Source organism: Puntigrus tetrazona, chromosome 19 (genome assembly GCF_018831695.1).
Source record: "Puntigrus tetrazona isolate hp1 chromosome 19, ASM1883169v1, whole genome shotgun sequence".
Classification (NCBI taxonomy): domain Eukaryota; kingdom Metazoa; phylum Chordata; class Actinopteri; order Cypriniformes; family Cyprinidae; genus Puntigrus; species Puntigrus tetrazona.
In genome coordinates this window covers 2,021,235-2,035,961 of record NC_056717.1, presented here as the reverse complement: position 1 = coordinate 2,035,961, position 14,727 = coordinate 2,021,235, and the positions used below count along the sequence as shown (strand labels likewise).

The following is a 14,727-nucleotide window of genomic DNA, read 5'->3' as shown; positions in this document are numbered from 1 at the left end:
TTCACCTTTTAAAGAAAATGATATTATTATTTACATCTGTCACATTAGTAATGCGGTTTACGTTATCAGAACACGACAAATTAGTGTTACAGGCCATTTTGTCCAATTGGTACTGACCTGTTTGTATAAATCGACCGCCCGTGTGATGCACAGTCTGCGTGTCTCGTCAGCAGAGGCTTGCTTGGCGTCCCAGATATTGTTCACACTCCGTTGGAAATGGTCAAATTTGCAGAGCTGAGAATGAACTTTTCTGAACTCCAGTCCATCCCTTAAATTTCTGGTCGTCTTGAAATTTCTGTCGAGCGTCTTTCTGTATAACAGAGCAAAAATGTTCGTTATGGCACGTTGTAAATGGATTTGATGAGCCTGTAATCAAACAAACTGTTAGACAAAGGATGGTTTTCTTACCTTAATTGCTTCATTTGGACATGCTGGATGTATCTCCGTAAAAGACATCCAAGACGCAGCTCAACGCGCTCTTAAGTGTCTGATTGACGGTTCCTCTGCACAGGTTGTACATTTCAGAGGAAATGCTGTTATTTTGAAAAGCTTGATCCAGCTGCTGGAGGTTGTTTTCTTGAGCTTTGATGTCAATCACGAATGATGGGTGTTTCGTGCTTGCGTGAAGCGGTTTGTCAACGTCCTCCTCGTTTTTCTCCATGTACAGCTCCTCAATGCTGCCCGAGACTGCAGAAGCATATCTGCGAGTCTCGGGCTTGCCGGACTTCTGAAGTGATGGCTTGACTTGAGTCTGAATTTGGGGCAGATTCACAGATGAGGAAGGACGGGTGTGGACAGGAGACAGACTCTGGCGTTCTTCCACCGGCATGGCATAAACTTTTGCCATCTCTACAGGTCGTGAAACCTGAGGAAGAGCAAAAGTTCTGACGAGGGATGGACGATGGATGATGTGAGATGATGGACTCCGGAGATCTTTGTGAGCCACCGTCTCTTTAAGTGAGGTTTCTGTTCTCTCCGTTGCCTCTTCAAGTGACGTGAAGTTTGCCATTTCTTCTCTGGTAACTTTTGTCTCCTTGACAGATCCTGTGATCTTGCGGAGAGCAAAAGTTCTGGCAGGGGCAGGAAGAAATGGTTCATCAAGGAGGGCTTTTGGAGCTGTGTCTTCAATATTTGTCTCCCGTACAGGTTCTTTGACTTGAGGGAAAGCAAAATCATCTGCCTTGGGTTTCACAGGAAAGGCAGACAATTTTTTCACCATATGATGCTGAACTTCAGATCCATTTTGATATACAGAAGGAACAGAGACGCGTCTGTTCACATCTTGAGCCACGTTGCTCTTTTTCTGAGGTGTCTTGAGAGTCTTAATTTCTGAGCAGTGATCTTGAAAAGCCTTGTTGAGGTTTTCAATGGTCGCTGCTGATAGTTTCAGCGCCTTGCTCATGGCTGGGCTGCAGGAGGCTGTTTTGGTGATGCTATTCAACACGCTGATCAGGTCTGATGAATACACTGATGCTGTGGTTGAATTCGCTTTCAACTCTGCTACCGTGGGACAGGGCGGCAGAGACTGGATGCTTTAACTAATTTGGGATCCAGCTCTTTTCCTGGTTTACCTGAAGAACAAAGACATTTTTAATTGTAAGCTACTCTGATGCAGCATTTTAGATCACATTGCAAACAAAGCGATTCAGATACGGTTTTTGATGGTGTGTGTACGTTAACTTACCTTTCGGCTTCATGGTCAGAACTTTTTTAGATGCAACCTCCTGCATTTTTCTGAAGCTCTCTCGAAGGCGGCTCACATTGCATACCATATTGGACTGAAACTCGTCTATGGTATTCTGCAGGTCCTCCAGCCACTCCATGCTGATCATGGATTTCTCCACTTTTTCAATCTCCCATTCTAGCGATTCCTCTGTAGATATAAAACATCAATATATGAGTTAGCACAGCACAATTAATGAAAATAATCCTAAAATTGTGAATTGGCTTGTTGTTATGATCAGTGTCAAGGATGATTTAAATAAATATATGCGCTGCTTGTTCCAAAGTATAGCACATATCTCATGTCTGCATCTGCTCTGAACATCTGATTCATTTTCCCCAATCACATTTTAAATTGCAATTTTTAATACTGTGAGAGCTTGAAGAATCAGACCAGTTATAGATTATTAACTTAATCTAAAGTACTGAACTGCATAGGCATAAATGTTTGATTAGAAACAGATACTAACGTATATCGTTAAATCGCTCCAGGAGTGACTGAAATTCCTCCTGCTGTTCTCGGCTCTATACTGAAGGTCCGAGATTTTGTTCAGCAGCAATTGATGTTTCACAAGCCCGTCAATGTGACCGAAGGAAACGTCCTCTTCGGATGACTCGAGAGACGCATTCCTCACAGACATCTCTGACATTTCATCCACTGCTGAGGATGATGATGAAGAAGAAGATGGGGTATTTTTGTTAAAAGCCATCTCTGATCCTAGATGAGGACTACAGAGTACTAAGACTTTCAACAATTCTGGTTAACGCAGTTCTGAGAGTATTCACAGATCTCTTATGAGCTGTTAGATACTGTCAAACTGAATTTCAAGTCTGAGTAGACGATTCCGCGGGGTTTTCGTACTAGTTCAGACAGATATTCACTCAAATATTCACTCGAAGAGCAAGCTACAATTAAACAATGCTCTAATTCCAAAATCAGGTTTTACAGTGGCCCATTGTGACGTCGTAATCGAACGTTCCATATCGACTGCCTCAGAGTTACCGTGGCAACCGGGGACAGGAAACGTATCCCGCCGGATTGCACGTGAAAGTGGGCTTCCCCGCCGCCATTTTGCGATTTTAAATAAATAGAAAAGTGTTTTTCTTTTTCTTTTTCTTTTAAGCTGTACGCTACACTTACAACGCGAACTTCGTGAGCAGGTAAAGTAGTTCTTTAAAGTCGCGAATTTTACTTGAGCTAGAGATATACATAGTTTATTGTATAAATGGTTTCCAGCGCGTTCATGTTTCCCGCATAGCATACAAATAAATATTTTGTGTTAAGTAAATTACCTGTAACGTGAGGTGAGTTCCAGCCAATACGATTGTTGTTTGCGCATTAGTCCCGCCCACTGCCGGAGAAAGCGTTTTATTATCAGTAACGGCAACGACGTTGTAACGGGGAACAGTAATTCGTTTGATTACTTGTTACTGGAAAAACTAACGCCGTTATTCCCATCACTGGTAGGCAATCATCCGTAAAACTGTTGATCTGTAAAGATTTTACACATTGTATTGTTATATATACCAACTTGGAGCGGTATGATTCTGAATATTACTATATTACTTTTATTCATTTAGCAGATGTAGTTATCCAGAACAGCCTACAAAATGAGAACCAAAGATATTGTTGAATAAAAAACAACTAAGAACTACAGCGGAATGTATTTACAATAACATTATACGATGTTATAATTTAGCAAATATTTTATTAGATCTATTTAATACTATTAATTTAAAAACTATGTCTATGGACAATTGTTAAAATCTCAATCTACAGACAATTTGAATTATTCAGGAATTCATAAAAACTGTATTTCCTTGTGTGTTTCTTTCGATTATGAAGTATGGAGTGTACATTGATGCGAATGAAAAATAAAGCATTTTAGCAAAAGTTTGCAACAAATTTTTGGTGATTAATAAAATGAAGGAATTAAAGTTTTGTATAACGACAGGTGCATGCTGAAGTAAAACCATTTCACCATTTTCAAATTTAAATAAATCTATTGTAATGTAGACTTTACAATAATCCAGACTGATTAAAACGGCAAACATTTTTCACACGATGTACTAAAATTTATTGATTAATGAATGTCTGCGTTTCATATTTAAGACAGCAAATGAGAAAAGGGGGAATAAGTAATAAAAATGTACAAACTGATCATTTTCAAAAAGACATAACATTCCTCACAAACTGTGGAAGAGACAAGAGGACTAAACTCAAATCACATTTCTGCTTCAGTATTTACACTGCAAGTATTTTGTATGTTCAGAGATCTTGTTTGTTGCGCTACAGAAGCCCCTGTCGTTTCAGATCCTCATAAGTCTTCTTGTTGACCACGTTTCCGCTGGAGTCTTCATACTCCTCCTGCAAGAAAAAAAAAAGAAAAAAGAATTACCTTCTGAACTCAAATGTCCAGTTTGCTTAAACTTCACTAATAATTAATCTCTCTCCAACAAGGAACACGTCAAGCTGAAAGCAGAGTTTTAACAGCTGATTAACGTTGCTTTAACCAGATGCTTCAGTCAGATTCGCTCACTGTAATGTCACACTACTGAATGCGTTTCAGGATAACTCACCTCGGTGTCCGGCTGCCAACGCTCTAATGCTTTCTGTGACTTCAGCTTTGACCACACTATTCCAGACAAGAGAGAAAAAAAAAAGCATTTTAATACAAGGACAGAAACCATTAGAGCTATTTTCTGTGTACATCTGTCTTTACATGCGTCGATATTAACTTATAGCCTTTTTCCCTTAGCTTTTACATTTGTCTTTCTATACATTTTGTAAAGCTCAATGAATCATATTATGCTCCATGCAACGATCATGCCTTTCCCTCTATTTATTAAAATGTTCTCTTATGGACAATACGTTTTTTTTAGGCGGACAATCATTAACCTTGTTATTTATTTTCTATTTAAATGAACGAAAATATTGGTAAAAATGTATCGTCATGAATTTGAGCAGAAGATTAGTAACCTTAAACTATAAAACTTAAGCAATAAAAATCTTGAAATATGTTAGCAATTAAATATAACAGTATGACTGGAGACTGAAGAAAGCTTTTTAATCATTTACGGTATTAACACTAATTCATACATTGCATGAATTTGGTGGTTTATGCATGTCTGATGAATTATTGTTGTACTCACGGGACACTGCGTCCTCAATCTGGGTGACGTTGGCGAAGTGGGCTGTATTAGGAATGCCCAAACAGCGCATGCCGTGAGCGTGACGCCACTCCTGAAACACAGAAACATCACGGCTCTTATAGGCTCATCAATACGGCATAACAGTTAAGAGTAACATTACATTTAGTCATTTAGCAGACACTTTATCTAAATGACTTATAAATGAGGACAATGGAAGCTAATAATAACAAAAAAGTAAATGATATGCAAGTGCTATGACGTGACAGTTCTCAGTTAACTTGCTACATGTATCGTTCTTGCAGAACATAAGCTTCTAAAGTCACATAATTCTGAAGCAATGAATTTAGGTAAATTCATTTCTTGAATTTTATACAAGCAGTTATTGGCAAGAAATCTCTGTTGATCTAATGATGGATCATCTGGATGGAATGAGAGTTGATATGAAAAGCCATGTTTTTAAATAACAGAGCCTAATGATGCCCTGTAGACAGAAGAGACATGGTCCAAGAACTGAGGCACCCCAGTAGATGTAGCGACCTGGAAACCTCATCTCTCCAAGGTAAGACTCAAACCACTGGAGTGCACAGTTCCTGAGATGTCCTTTGCCAATAGACACGGTTATGTCAGTTCTAAAGTAGTGAACAGACCCAGAAAGATCTTGTTGACAGTCTCAGTTTACGGTCCACTTCTGAAATCAGACTGTTCCATTTACAATTGTTCCTAAACTTCCTACACCATCCTAGCAGATATTATATTTTATGTTAAAAGTAGATCTCTCAGTGCATGATCAGATCCAAGTAAAGATGCCAGAAAACATGGAGAAACGGCATTAAAAGTCAGTAAAATAACTACCTAAACTGTAAACCGAGATCCTGCTCCATAGCATAATTTCACACTTACAGCAAAGTGTCTCTGGAAGGCTTTGGGTCCTCTGTACGTGTAATTCCCACAGATCTCACAGTTGTAATTGATGTTCAGACCGTGCAGCTTGTACAGCCAGTATGGAATCGGCTAAACGCAAACAAAAAAACTAAGTTAGTGACACACTATAAGCAATTTAACAGTAGCGCTCTGTGATACAGTAAAGAGCTTTTACATATTCACACACACATACTGTACATACATAAAGAACACAATGAATAACTAGAATTAAATAAGGCTTACCTTTCCATCCCAGCCAAGAGGCAGATTTTTGGGGTTGTATATGATCTCATTATCTTCATCTTCACTTTCACTCTCACTCGGTTGCTCTTCATCCTCCTCATCACGCTCCTCTCCGGTACGTGCCTGCTTCCTCTGGACGTTCTCATGGGTCAGCTGCCTTTGCTCCTGCAACACAACAAAACACACCAGCTTCAGCAACATGACTGCAGAGAATACACACCATCACCAACCATCACCTCGTTAACAAAAAGACATATAGTAGAGAAAAACACTAAAATACACACTGAAAGAAACTTGCTTAAAATAACTAGTATATTAAAGCGATATAATCAATATTATTCACTTCATCTCTCTTTAATTTTGTGGTGATTTATATATTGAGTGTAAATATTATAGTATAAATGTAAAATAAGAGGAGACGAAACAAAACTACAGCAGATTGCTTACCCCCAAAATCTCCACATATTCATAAATCTGAGCTTCAAGAAAAGCAGTTTCTTTGTTGCGCTCCGAGTCTCTGCAGACAAGACAATCAAAACAAATAAGAGTTTTGTAAAAGCATAACTCCATTTGAATTTATTTGTTGTGCATCCCAGTAATAAATCTAAATGCAGTGGGTTGTTTTGATTAAGTAATAAATACAGGCTCGAAGGTTGATTGAAAGCATGTGTTTCACGTGTTTCCACATTTCATGCATCGTAATAAAACAAAATACTTGTATAGGAAAATACTTGTAATCAATGTAACTACTTTTCATGAAAATGTTTCAGCTTTTATTTTCCTTTATGCCTTGAAGCCATCACAGGTTCATCGAAATGATCCTTGATGACTTTTGTGATCTGAATGAAGCGTACAATATTCTACAGTTTATCAAATAAAAACAGGCTTACTTTTTTGGTCCCTTGGCTTTAGGGTTTTTGGCAAACAGTGAGGGGTCCAGAGACTCTAGAGATTTGCCTTTAGTGCTAAACAGACGCTGGGCCCTCTCTTCTAGTGTGCTGCAAAAAAAAAACCCAACACAATAGCTTAAAATAACCGTGTTAAGAACAGACTCGAGAGTCAGGGACTGGCAGACATATGAATGTATTGTTTGCGATCCAGTTAAATGGCGAGCAGGACTCACCCTCCACATTTGAGACCCAAGGCCATGAGAGCAGACTTCAATCTGTCCAGACCCAGAGATGCCAGTTCCTGTAGAGGTTACACACAACGTTACTGATCTGCCAATATAAGTGTGTGAGACAACATTAATAGAAAAATGATTAACTATGAGAAAGAGAAACTGACCTCCCAGGAGGAGAAGGCAGACAGATCCAAATGGGCTCCAGCGTGAGTCAGAGCACTACTAGTCTCTTTCTGTAACACACAATTTTTTTTTATAAAACACCTCAATGAACCTCACTCACATTTAACAGAGGACAGCAGGGTAATGTAGATGTAATAGATGATAGAAATCCCTTCTAATACTTCTACGCTAACTTTATTATAGCAGTAATAAATAATATATTGATAGGTTCGGAAAATATGCAGCCACTGCTAAAAGCAAAACTCTCAAACTCATGTTGTCTCTGAAACACAGACCCACCGGCCAGCCAGGAAACATCCCACTCTCCCACTTCTTCTCGAACTCTATTAAGATCTTTCCATAAAGCTCATTCTGATCCAGCAGAGGCTTGACCCGATCAGTGTATTCCTGCAGGTACTCCAGCAACATCTCCAGATACCTGCAAGAGCACAGACATGAGAACACAGACCAGAAACCATATCAAAAAACGTCTTTAACAACAAAAATACACAAAACAACTATTTAAATTGACCATCTTTCACCTACTTCTTATACTCCGCATTCTTTCTGTCTTTAGAGATGTCAAAGAGCTGATCAAATGTCGACAGATAAGTGACATACTCCAGTTTCTAAATAAAAAAGCAACAGGCAGAAGTATAAGAATCGTTTGTTTGATCATTTGAAAATGGGCGAATCAAACGAGACATGAGACAGTACCTCTACTCCTTTGAGATTAATGTACTTCAGGTAGCAGTCATGGAGATCCAGGTAGCGTCCATAGCCCTCTTCATCAGTGAACTCCACCAGATCTGTGATCAGCATTGAGACTGTTACCGTCCATTCCCAACGCGATCAAGCAAACATCAGTGCCTCACCAAACAGCTCTCTCGTGCTCCAGACTTACTTTGTGCCTCCTCGCTGGGGTTGTCTTTGGCTTTCATGAGTTCTTCAAACTCCACCGACATGGGCACACAGATCTGGAATTGACACACAGAACAAGCAGAGTGAATATTTTCGCTTTGAGACGGAAGCATTCAGGACAAGGTGACAGAGAAGGACAGATCGCTTGACGGCTGTCTACCTCATTAGGGTGTTTTCTGTGGAACTCCTTGATCAGTTTGAGGCGGTTGTAGAATTCAGCAAACTCGTTTGGTCCCGATATTGCGTTCAGCTCATCCTTCCTCATGCTGATGAACAAACCACACAGCCGTGAGATCAAACTAGATTAGGCTGATATATTTCTAAACAGAAATGTCCTTGAGATCGTCTTACCCATCTTTGTCTTCATACAGGTCTCTGAGATTTGCGCTCACTTCCATGTATCTCTGTAGCAAATATTAATCGCTTTTATTTATACAGCGCTTAACAATACAGATCAAAGCACTGAACAGTATCAAACAGAAGAACACAAACATACCAGCTACATTAACAAACAGTTTAAATATATATGACTTCGAGAATTATTAGGAAACCATAGAATGCAAGTAAAAAAAACTGAATCTTACGTCCAGCATAGCTCTCACTCGATGATCAGAGTTGATCTGGTCTCTCAGCTGATGAACAGAGAAATGAATGCTAAATGTCTACATGCTAATTTAACTCAAGACTTATTTTTCTTATTTACTTTAGAAAACCTTTGTATTGTCAAAATAAGAAATGCAAAGTATCAAAAATCCTCAAAAATACAATTTGTGTTTTATTAAAATCATAACTTCTAAATATAGAAGCAATAAAACTTGCAAACCTTGACATGAATCTTAAGTAACAATATAAGAAAACCACTTTATAATGTCGTGTTTAATGCTATTTAGAGTATACTTTCCCACCATCGTCTAACGTTACTTCGAAAAAAAGTGTCATAACATGAACAACTTGTCATTTTTTAAATCACTTTCAAGCTTAACAAATGTAGCATGTGTTCGATTTAGTTTAGAGTTTGTGTTTATCAGTAACATGATTAATGTCTTAGCATCATCTTAAAATCATTGAGACCCGAAAAGTTAACGTTACCGTGTTTTTTTTCGTCAGCATCTCCTTCGTTTCGGCGTCCATAAGTCTCTCTTTCTCCTCATGGTACCGACGCTGTTGCTCTAAAATCGTTTCCATTGTAATTTATTAATTTCAAGATATCTGGTTTATTCAATTGTTGTTTAGTTGAGCCAGCTTACGCGCGTGTAACGTAAAGTACAGGAAAGAGATCCCGTGTTTATTTCACTCGACCGGAAACACGAAAGAGAGAATAAAGGTTCCGACTTCACACCTCTGTTTCTTATTCAACTGTTTTTTTATTTATATCTAAATAAAATCTAAATGATCTAAATATATAATTCCCGATAAAATGTTCTATTTATTTATATATTGGTTATTTTGTCTAGCCTGTAATAGATATCCGTGAAGACGGACTAACCAACAAACCAAGGAACCAAAAGCTTGGCTATCGTAATCCTAAACGTTCAGGGAACTAAGAAATGTAAGCTGCAATGCAATTATGTATTTATGACCTGTTTTTACTCTAATTGAAAACAAGATTTTAAATATACGAAATATTTTGATGAGTGTTTAAATGCCGTTTGTTGATGTCTTGTTAACGCTATAGAAAATATAAAAACTATAAAAACAAACATTTTAGACTAAAGCTACCACTAAGCTGGGCACTAAACTACCAAAGTAGAAAGCATTTATATGGCCGCTGCTTTCTGATATATTTAACCAGATTTGCCCAGAAGATGTCCTCAGCGTCTCTCTCTCTCTCTCACTGTCTCTCTCTCTCTCTCTCTCTCTCTCTCTCTCTCTCTCTCTCTCTCTCTCTCTCTCTCTCTCTCTCTCTCTCTCTCTCTCTCTCTCTCTCTCTCTCTCTCTCTGTCTGAGGTTTTATGACAGTGATAGGAAATCAAATTAGTCTTGCCTCAGTCTTGATTATTGAGTCATCTCAGAGGACCATCTGAGCTCATTGTTACGGCCTTGTGAAGATCTGTGAAGATTTTATAGTGTCTTCAGAAAAAAAGCAGCTTTTAATTCAATAAAATTCACCCTTCTAGAAATGCACCTGAAATATATATATATTTATATATATATATTATAATATATATTATATGTGTATATAAATAAAAATATATTCAAATACTTAGAATCAGCATAACGTCTCTGTTATGAATAAATTATGAATGAATCCTATAGAAAACTTTTCATCTCTTTGACCCTGCTGAGTCTCACTACTCTAGAGACAAATACAGTTAGCAGCTCCGAGTGTAATTTCTTCTTTTGATATAATTTCAGACTTTTAAGTTCCTAGGTCAGCAGTGTATTGAGCGAGTGTGCAGGGCTGAAGTGTTTAATAAGACAAGTGAGTGTGAGATCGCAAAGGAATCAACGGTGTTCACTGTATGCGGGAGATGCATAGATTGATTTTATTTTCTGTGCAGCGAGGCAGAGGGATGAATTTAATGAGTGAAATCTCTCCTTTATTTCAGGAATCGGAAGGAGCTGGCAGAGATGACCCGATCCTCCTCTAAACCGCAGGTAGGTCTGGGAGTTTGCCATGAGCTAATGTTGGCCGTGTAGTATATCCTATGTTTGATGGAAGTTTGCTTTGAGGTGTCTCACAAAGAACTCGGTTCTAGTGTCTATCGCAGTTATATATACTATTCACTTGACTATTACTATGACCAAGTATATTTAATGCTGTATACTGTATATGCACTATGCTCAAAACTCACTTCAAATCTGAGTATTTATAATAACTTTCATTTACAATCTAATAAGAGGATCGATCATATAATGTTGCATACTTATGTTAATTTTTGTACTATTTGTATGTAATCTCTACACCTGGAACTGTCACAGATCTTTGTTTTTTTGTTTTTTTTTCTCTCCATGATTTCTTGTCATTTATTGTCCCCAATATCTGCCTTTTATAAGTTCCTTTCCGTTCAGTGTTTCTTCGTCCGGTCTAAACGCTCTAAACTACGTCTATGTGTAAGTATGGGTTTGCTGCCCTCCTTATTGGAAACTCTCTCAGTGGATCATTAAAGGCTGTTTATTGTACTCTTCATCTTCGTGCATTTCTTACCACACCGTACCGCGACAACACCTGCTTAGCATTTCTCATGTAAACACACTGCATAGCTAAGAAAACAAAATTACACATACAAATCATATACTGTCGTGATCACATTTTATTAGCTGCATGTTTCATCCCTATGCATGTTTTTCTGGAAGTGTAAAGCTGCGCAGGTTGGTTATGGGCAGGTTATGAATACTTAATATGAATGAAAGATGAGTGAATGAGCTTCATCTGAGTCAGAACAGCAATCGTGGAAAAGAAAACACAACCGAAGACAGCTCTAGAAGTGTAAATAGCTTAAATCAGTGGAAAATGAATAGAAATTATGATACTGTCTGAGCTAGTGTAAAGACATAGTGCACTAAACATCATCAGTGAAGAGAGGGATTGTCTGTCTTCCTAAAAGCAGACATGCTCATTCTTTGTAAATGTCAGATGCCCATAGTGTTATCCTGATATTCTCTGTTGGTTACATTTTGTCCTTGTGCAGTGGCCCAAGAAATTAAAGGGTATTAAGGCTTGTATGGCTTAGTATAACATATATTATGTCCCTGAAATATGTAAAAGAAAACCCATGAATGGTTTATGTTATTTAAAAAAAATTAGCATCGTTTTATACATATTTTGGACTGTAGGGGCGCCGTTATTCTGATGACGTAAAATGGTTGCAGAGTCATTCTACGAAACGGGTGCCATTTATTTTGGAGAATAGCAGAGAAAAGCACTGTCACGTTTACATGCTAAATCTTTTTACATGCAAAGTCTTATATTCACATGTAAGTTCTCTTGCAGAAAACGTACTATACTATAATAAAACAATGAACGTTTAAAAAAAAAAGAAAAGAAATGGGTGTCATTTTTCAAATGAAAATCACAACCAAAAACGACCCAATATGGTATCTATGGAACTGTATTTTCTGAACTTTTTATTGTGAGTTGTGTTGCAGTAAAAAGGGGCAGTAGTCCAGAAACTGTTGTAGATTTTCTAAATAACATTAAAAAATCATTGACATTAAAAAACATCTTTCATGGGCTTCTATTACATATTAGAGTAAGAGACATAATTTACATTACGTTAAGCTATAAATGATGATTCTATGAAAAACACGAAAAAAACAATTTGTAATTTTGTTAAATTTAATTTCCTAAAATTGGAATCGAAAAAAAGTTTAATGAAGTCCAGGTGTCAGTAAAGGTGTTTCTATTGGTATTGAAAAGTTGTGAACGATACCCAGCCCTTTGTATCACACAGCAGGAAGCAAAGGACCCAGAATGCCCTTTAAATTCAGTGTCTGTTTAATGGAGGGATAGGGAAGAAGTGTCTGTGGGTTCTTGAGAGGCTGGTGGAAGGGCAAATTGATGGAAAATCTCTGTGGCTAATGTTTAGGAGCGGTCACGCATGTGTCAACATGTATCTGCGCCTCTCCGCTTACATACATTGTGTGTGTGTGTGTGTGTGATCTTTCTGATATTCACCTGCTTCCATTCACGTCCAGCTGCCTCCAGCTCAGCATGCAGGAAAATCTGTCCAACGAAACACATCTCATTTGAAAAGGCACACAAGTTGGGCTGCCAATTTCACAGCCCATAAATTCACCATTTGAAACGTTTCTTCAGATTTCTGCTCAACACCGCCAGACAGTAATTTGACACACTTTTCTAACTCGTGCTTTTTTAGGGTGGAGTGGTCTTCAGTGCTTAAAATAAACATGCTGTGTCTAACGGGAGTCTCATAATTACATAATATTAATGAACCCGGGATAAAACATTCCCAAAATAATAGTCTATCTGGTACGGCATTAGATAGTCGCAAACATCAGATTTTGGAGATTGCGTATTTAAAGTAGGGCTTGGTGATATATATAAAAAATTGATATCTTGATATTTAAACTTTTTATGATATTTGAAATATGTCTCGATATGTTTGCATTTGCTTTTACGTTGTTAAAAAACGCGATTTTCTTTCCCCATTAAAAAAGCAAATGCAAAACTACTTAGATGCATTGCACTTTGCATCTTGATTGTGCAATTGTTGGATTTGTGTGTTTTGAAAAACCACGTTAGTCGTTTTTTTCTTCCTGCAGGTGTGGAGACTTTTTCAGGATTCCTTAATGAAAATGTTTTAGCAATGCAATCAGTGCGCTGGAAATTGAATGTCAAATAGTTGTGAACTTCATCAGTGGAACTGAATTATTAATGAAGATCCGAAAAAAGGTTTTCGCGTGGTGAAGATGCCCAGAGCGATCTTTAAAAGTGTCTTTTTAAGTCAAATATATTGACAAAGAAATATTTTTTAGTGAATTCGATGTTTAGGAAATGCTCATCCCTTGAGAAACGCATCCAGTCGTCCGTTTGCTCCGTCAGTAATGAATTCATTGCTGTGTGTGTGTGGAGTCCTGCTGTGAGCGGCGCTAAATCGCTCTGACAGCAAACGCTCTTCCTCGAATTCAATTCTTAGTAAGATTAGTAAATTAGTTTCCAGCTCTCCGTCAGCTCTGCTGAAGAATGATTTAAGCTTAAGCTTGAATGAAATGATTGTTTGAATGAAAACGTAGCCTACTTTTGTGAGGATCTTCGTCTGGTTGTGATGACTTTTGACACCCTGATGGAGTGTAATTGATTGAATGTGACAGTGATGCTGGAAAAGGCACACGGCAGGCGCAGTATGGCTGCTTTCATCTGCACTCTAGTTTTATTTAATTACCATATCCTTTCATAACAATCCAGCTCACATTTTGATGCGAGTCCCTCAGCTGTCAACAGAGAACAGCATTGGATCCCGAGGTAACATGGTCGGCTTTCCACTCCAACACTATACTGTAATTATTCCTATTGCACTGAGCAGTTGAATATGTTTTTATAATGATAAATTAATTGTACATGGCCCTCATATCATGCCACGGTCTGTCTATTTATGCGTTATTTATACAAGCATTGTCGTGGCAATATCAAAAACTCATCTCTAAAGTAAACGTTTGTCTTGCATTGCAAACACATTTGCTGCAATATTATATTTTCGGATATATCACATGCGCAGTTATTCAAAACCTCTTCTCTCATAAGCTCCTGTGTACATTTCTGTACAAGACTGAAAGTAATTGGCAGAGAGATGAAAAATTGATGAAAAACATGAACGAGATATTGAAAACAATTTTGTACAAACAGCACCAAACAATGGAATACCTGCAAAAGCCTGTAACTTATTTGAAATGTTTAGTTTGTCTCTCTAAAGCATGTATTGGAAACCTCAGACAAATGTACGTAATCATTTGCATGAAAGCAATTGAAACTTGTTCAAAAGAATAATGCTTGTTATAAACAGTTTTTTGTGAGGGTTTGT

The 14,727-nt window shown here is 37.8% G+C and overlaps 1 protein-coding gene across 1 annotated transcript; it reads right to left on the bottom strand.

Moving 5' to 3' along the window:
- Positions 1 to 3,776: 3,776 nt before the first annotated feature.
- On the bottom strand, positions 3,777 to 9,547 carry sf3a3 (splicing factor 3a, subunit 3). The gene is made up of 17 exons (XM_043218516.1): positions 9,335 to 9,547; positions 8,830 to 8,877; positions 8,597 to 8,649; positions 8,406 to 8,511; positions 8,229 to 8,301; positions 8,042 to 8,133; positions 7,871 to 7,953; positions 7,625 to 7,763; positions 7,327 to 7,395; positions 7,163 to 7,230; positions 6,930 to 7,037; positions 6,487 to 6,556; positions 6,040 to 6,204; positions 5,776 to 5,886; positions 4,876 to 4,966; positions 4,303 to 4,358; positions 3,777 to 4,090 (listed from the first exon to the last, which is right to left on the bottom strand). The coding sequence occupies exons 1-17, from the start codon at positions 9,428 to 9,430 to the stop codon at positions 4,013 to 4,015; spliced, it is 1,506 nt and encodes a 501-aa protein (XP_043074451.1). The 5' UTR covers positions 9,431 to 9,547; the 3' UTR covers positions 3,777 to 4,012.
- Between the last annotated feature and the right edge of the window lie 5,180 nt (positions 9,548 to 14,727).

Bases quoted from the DNA above. Each gene is read 5' to 3' on its own strand.
- sf3a3 (XM_043218516.1), bottom strand. From the start codon at position 9,430: ATGGAAACGATTTTAGAGCAACAGCGTCGGTACCATGAGGAGAAAGAG. The intron at 4,967-5,775 runs GTAAGTGTGAAA...TCTGTGTTTCAG, and splicing joins CCTTCCAGAGACACTTTGCT to GAGTGGCGTCACGCTCACGG. The intron at 4,091-4,302 runs GTGAGTTATCCT...TTTTTCTTGCAG, and splicing joins GTTGGCAGCCGGACACCGAG to GAGGAGTATGAAGACTCCAG.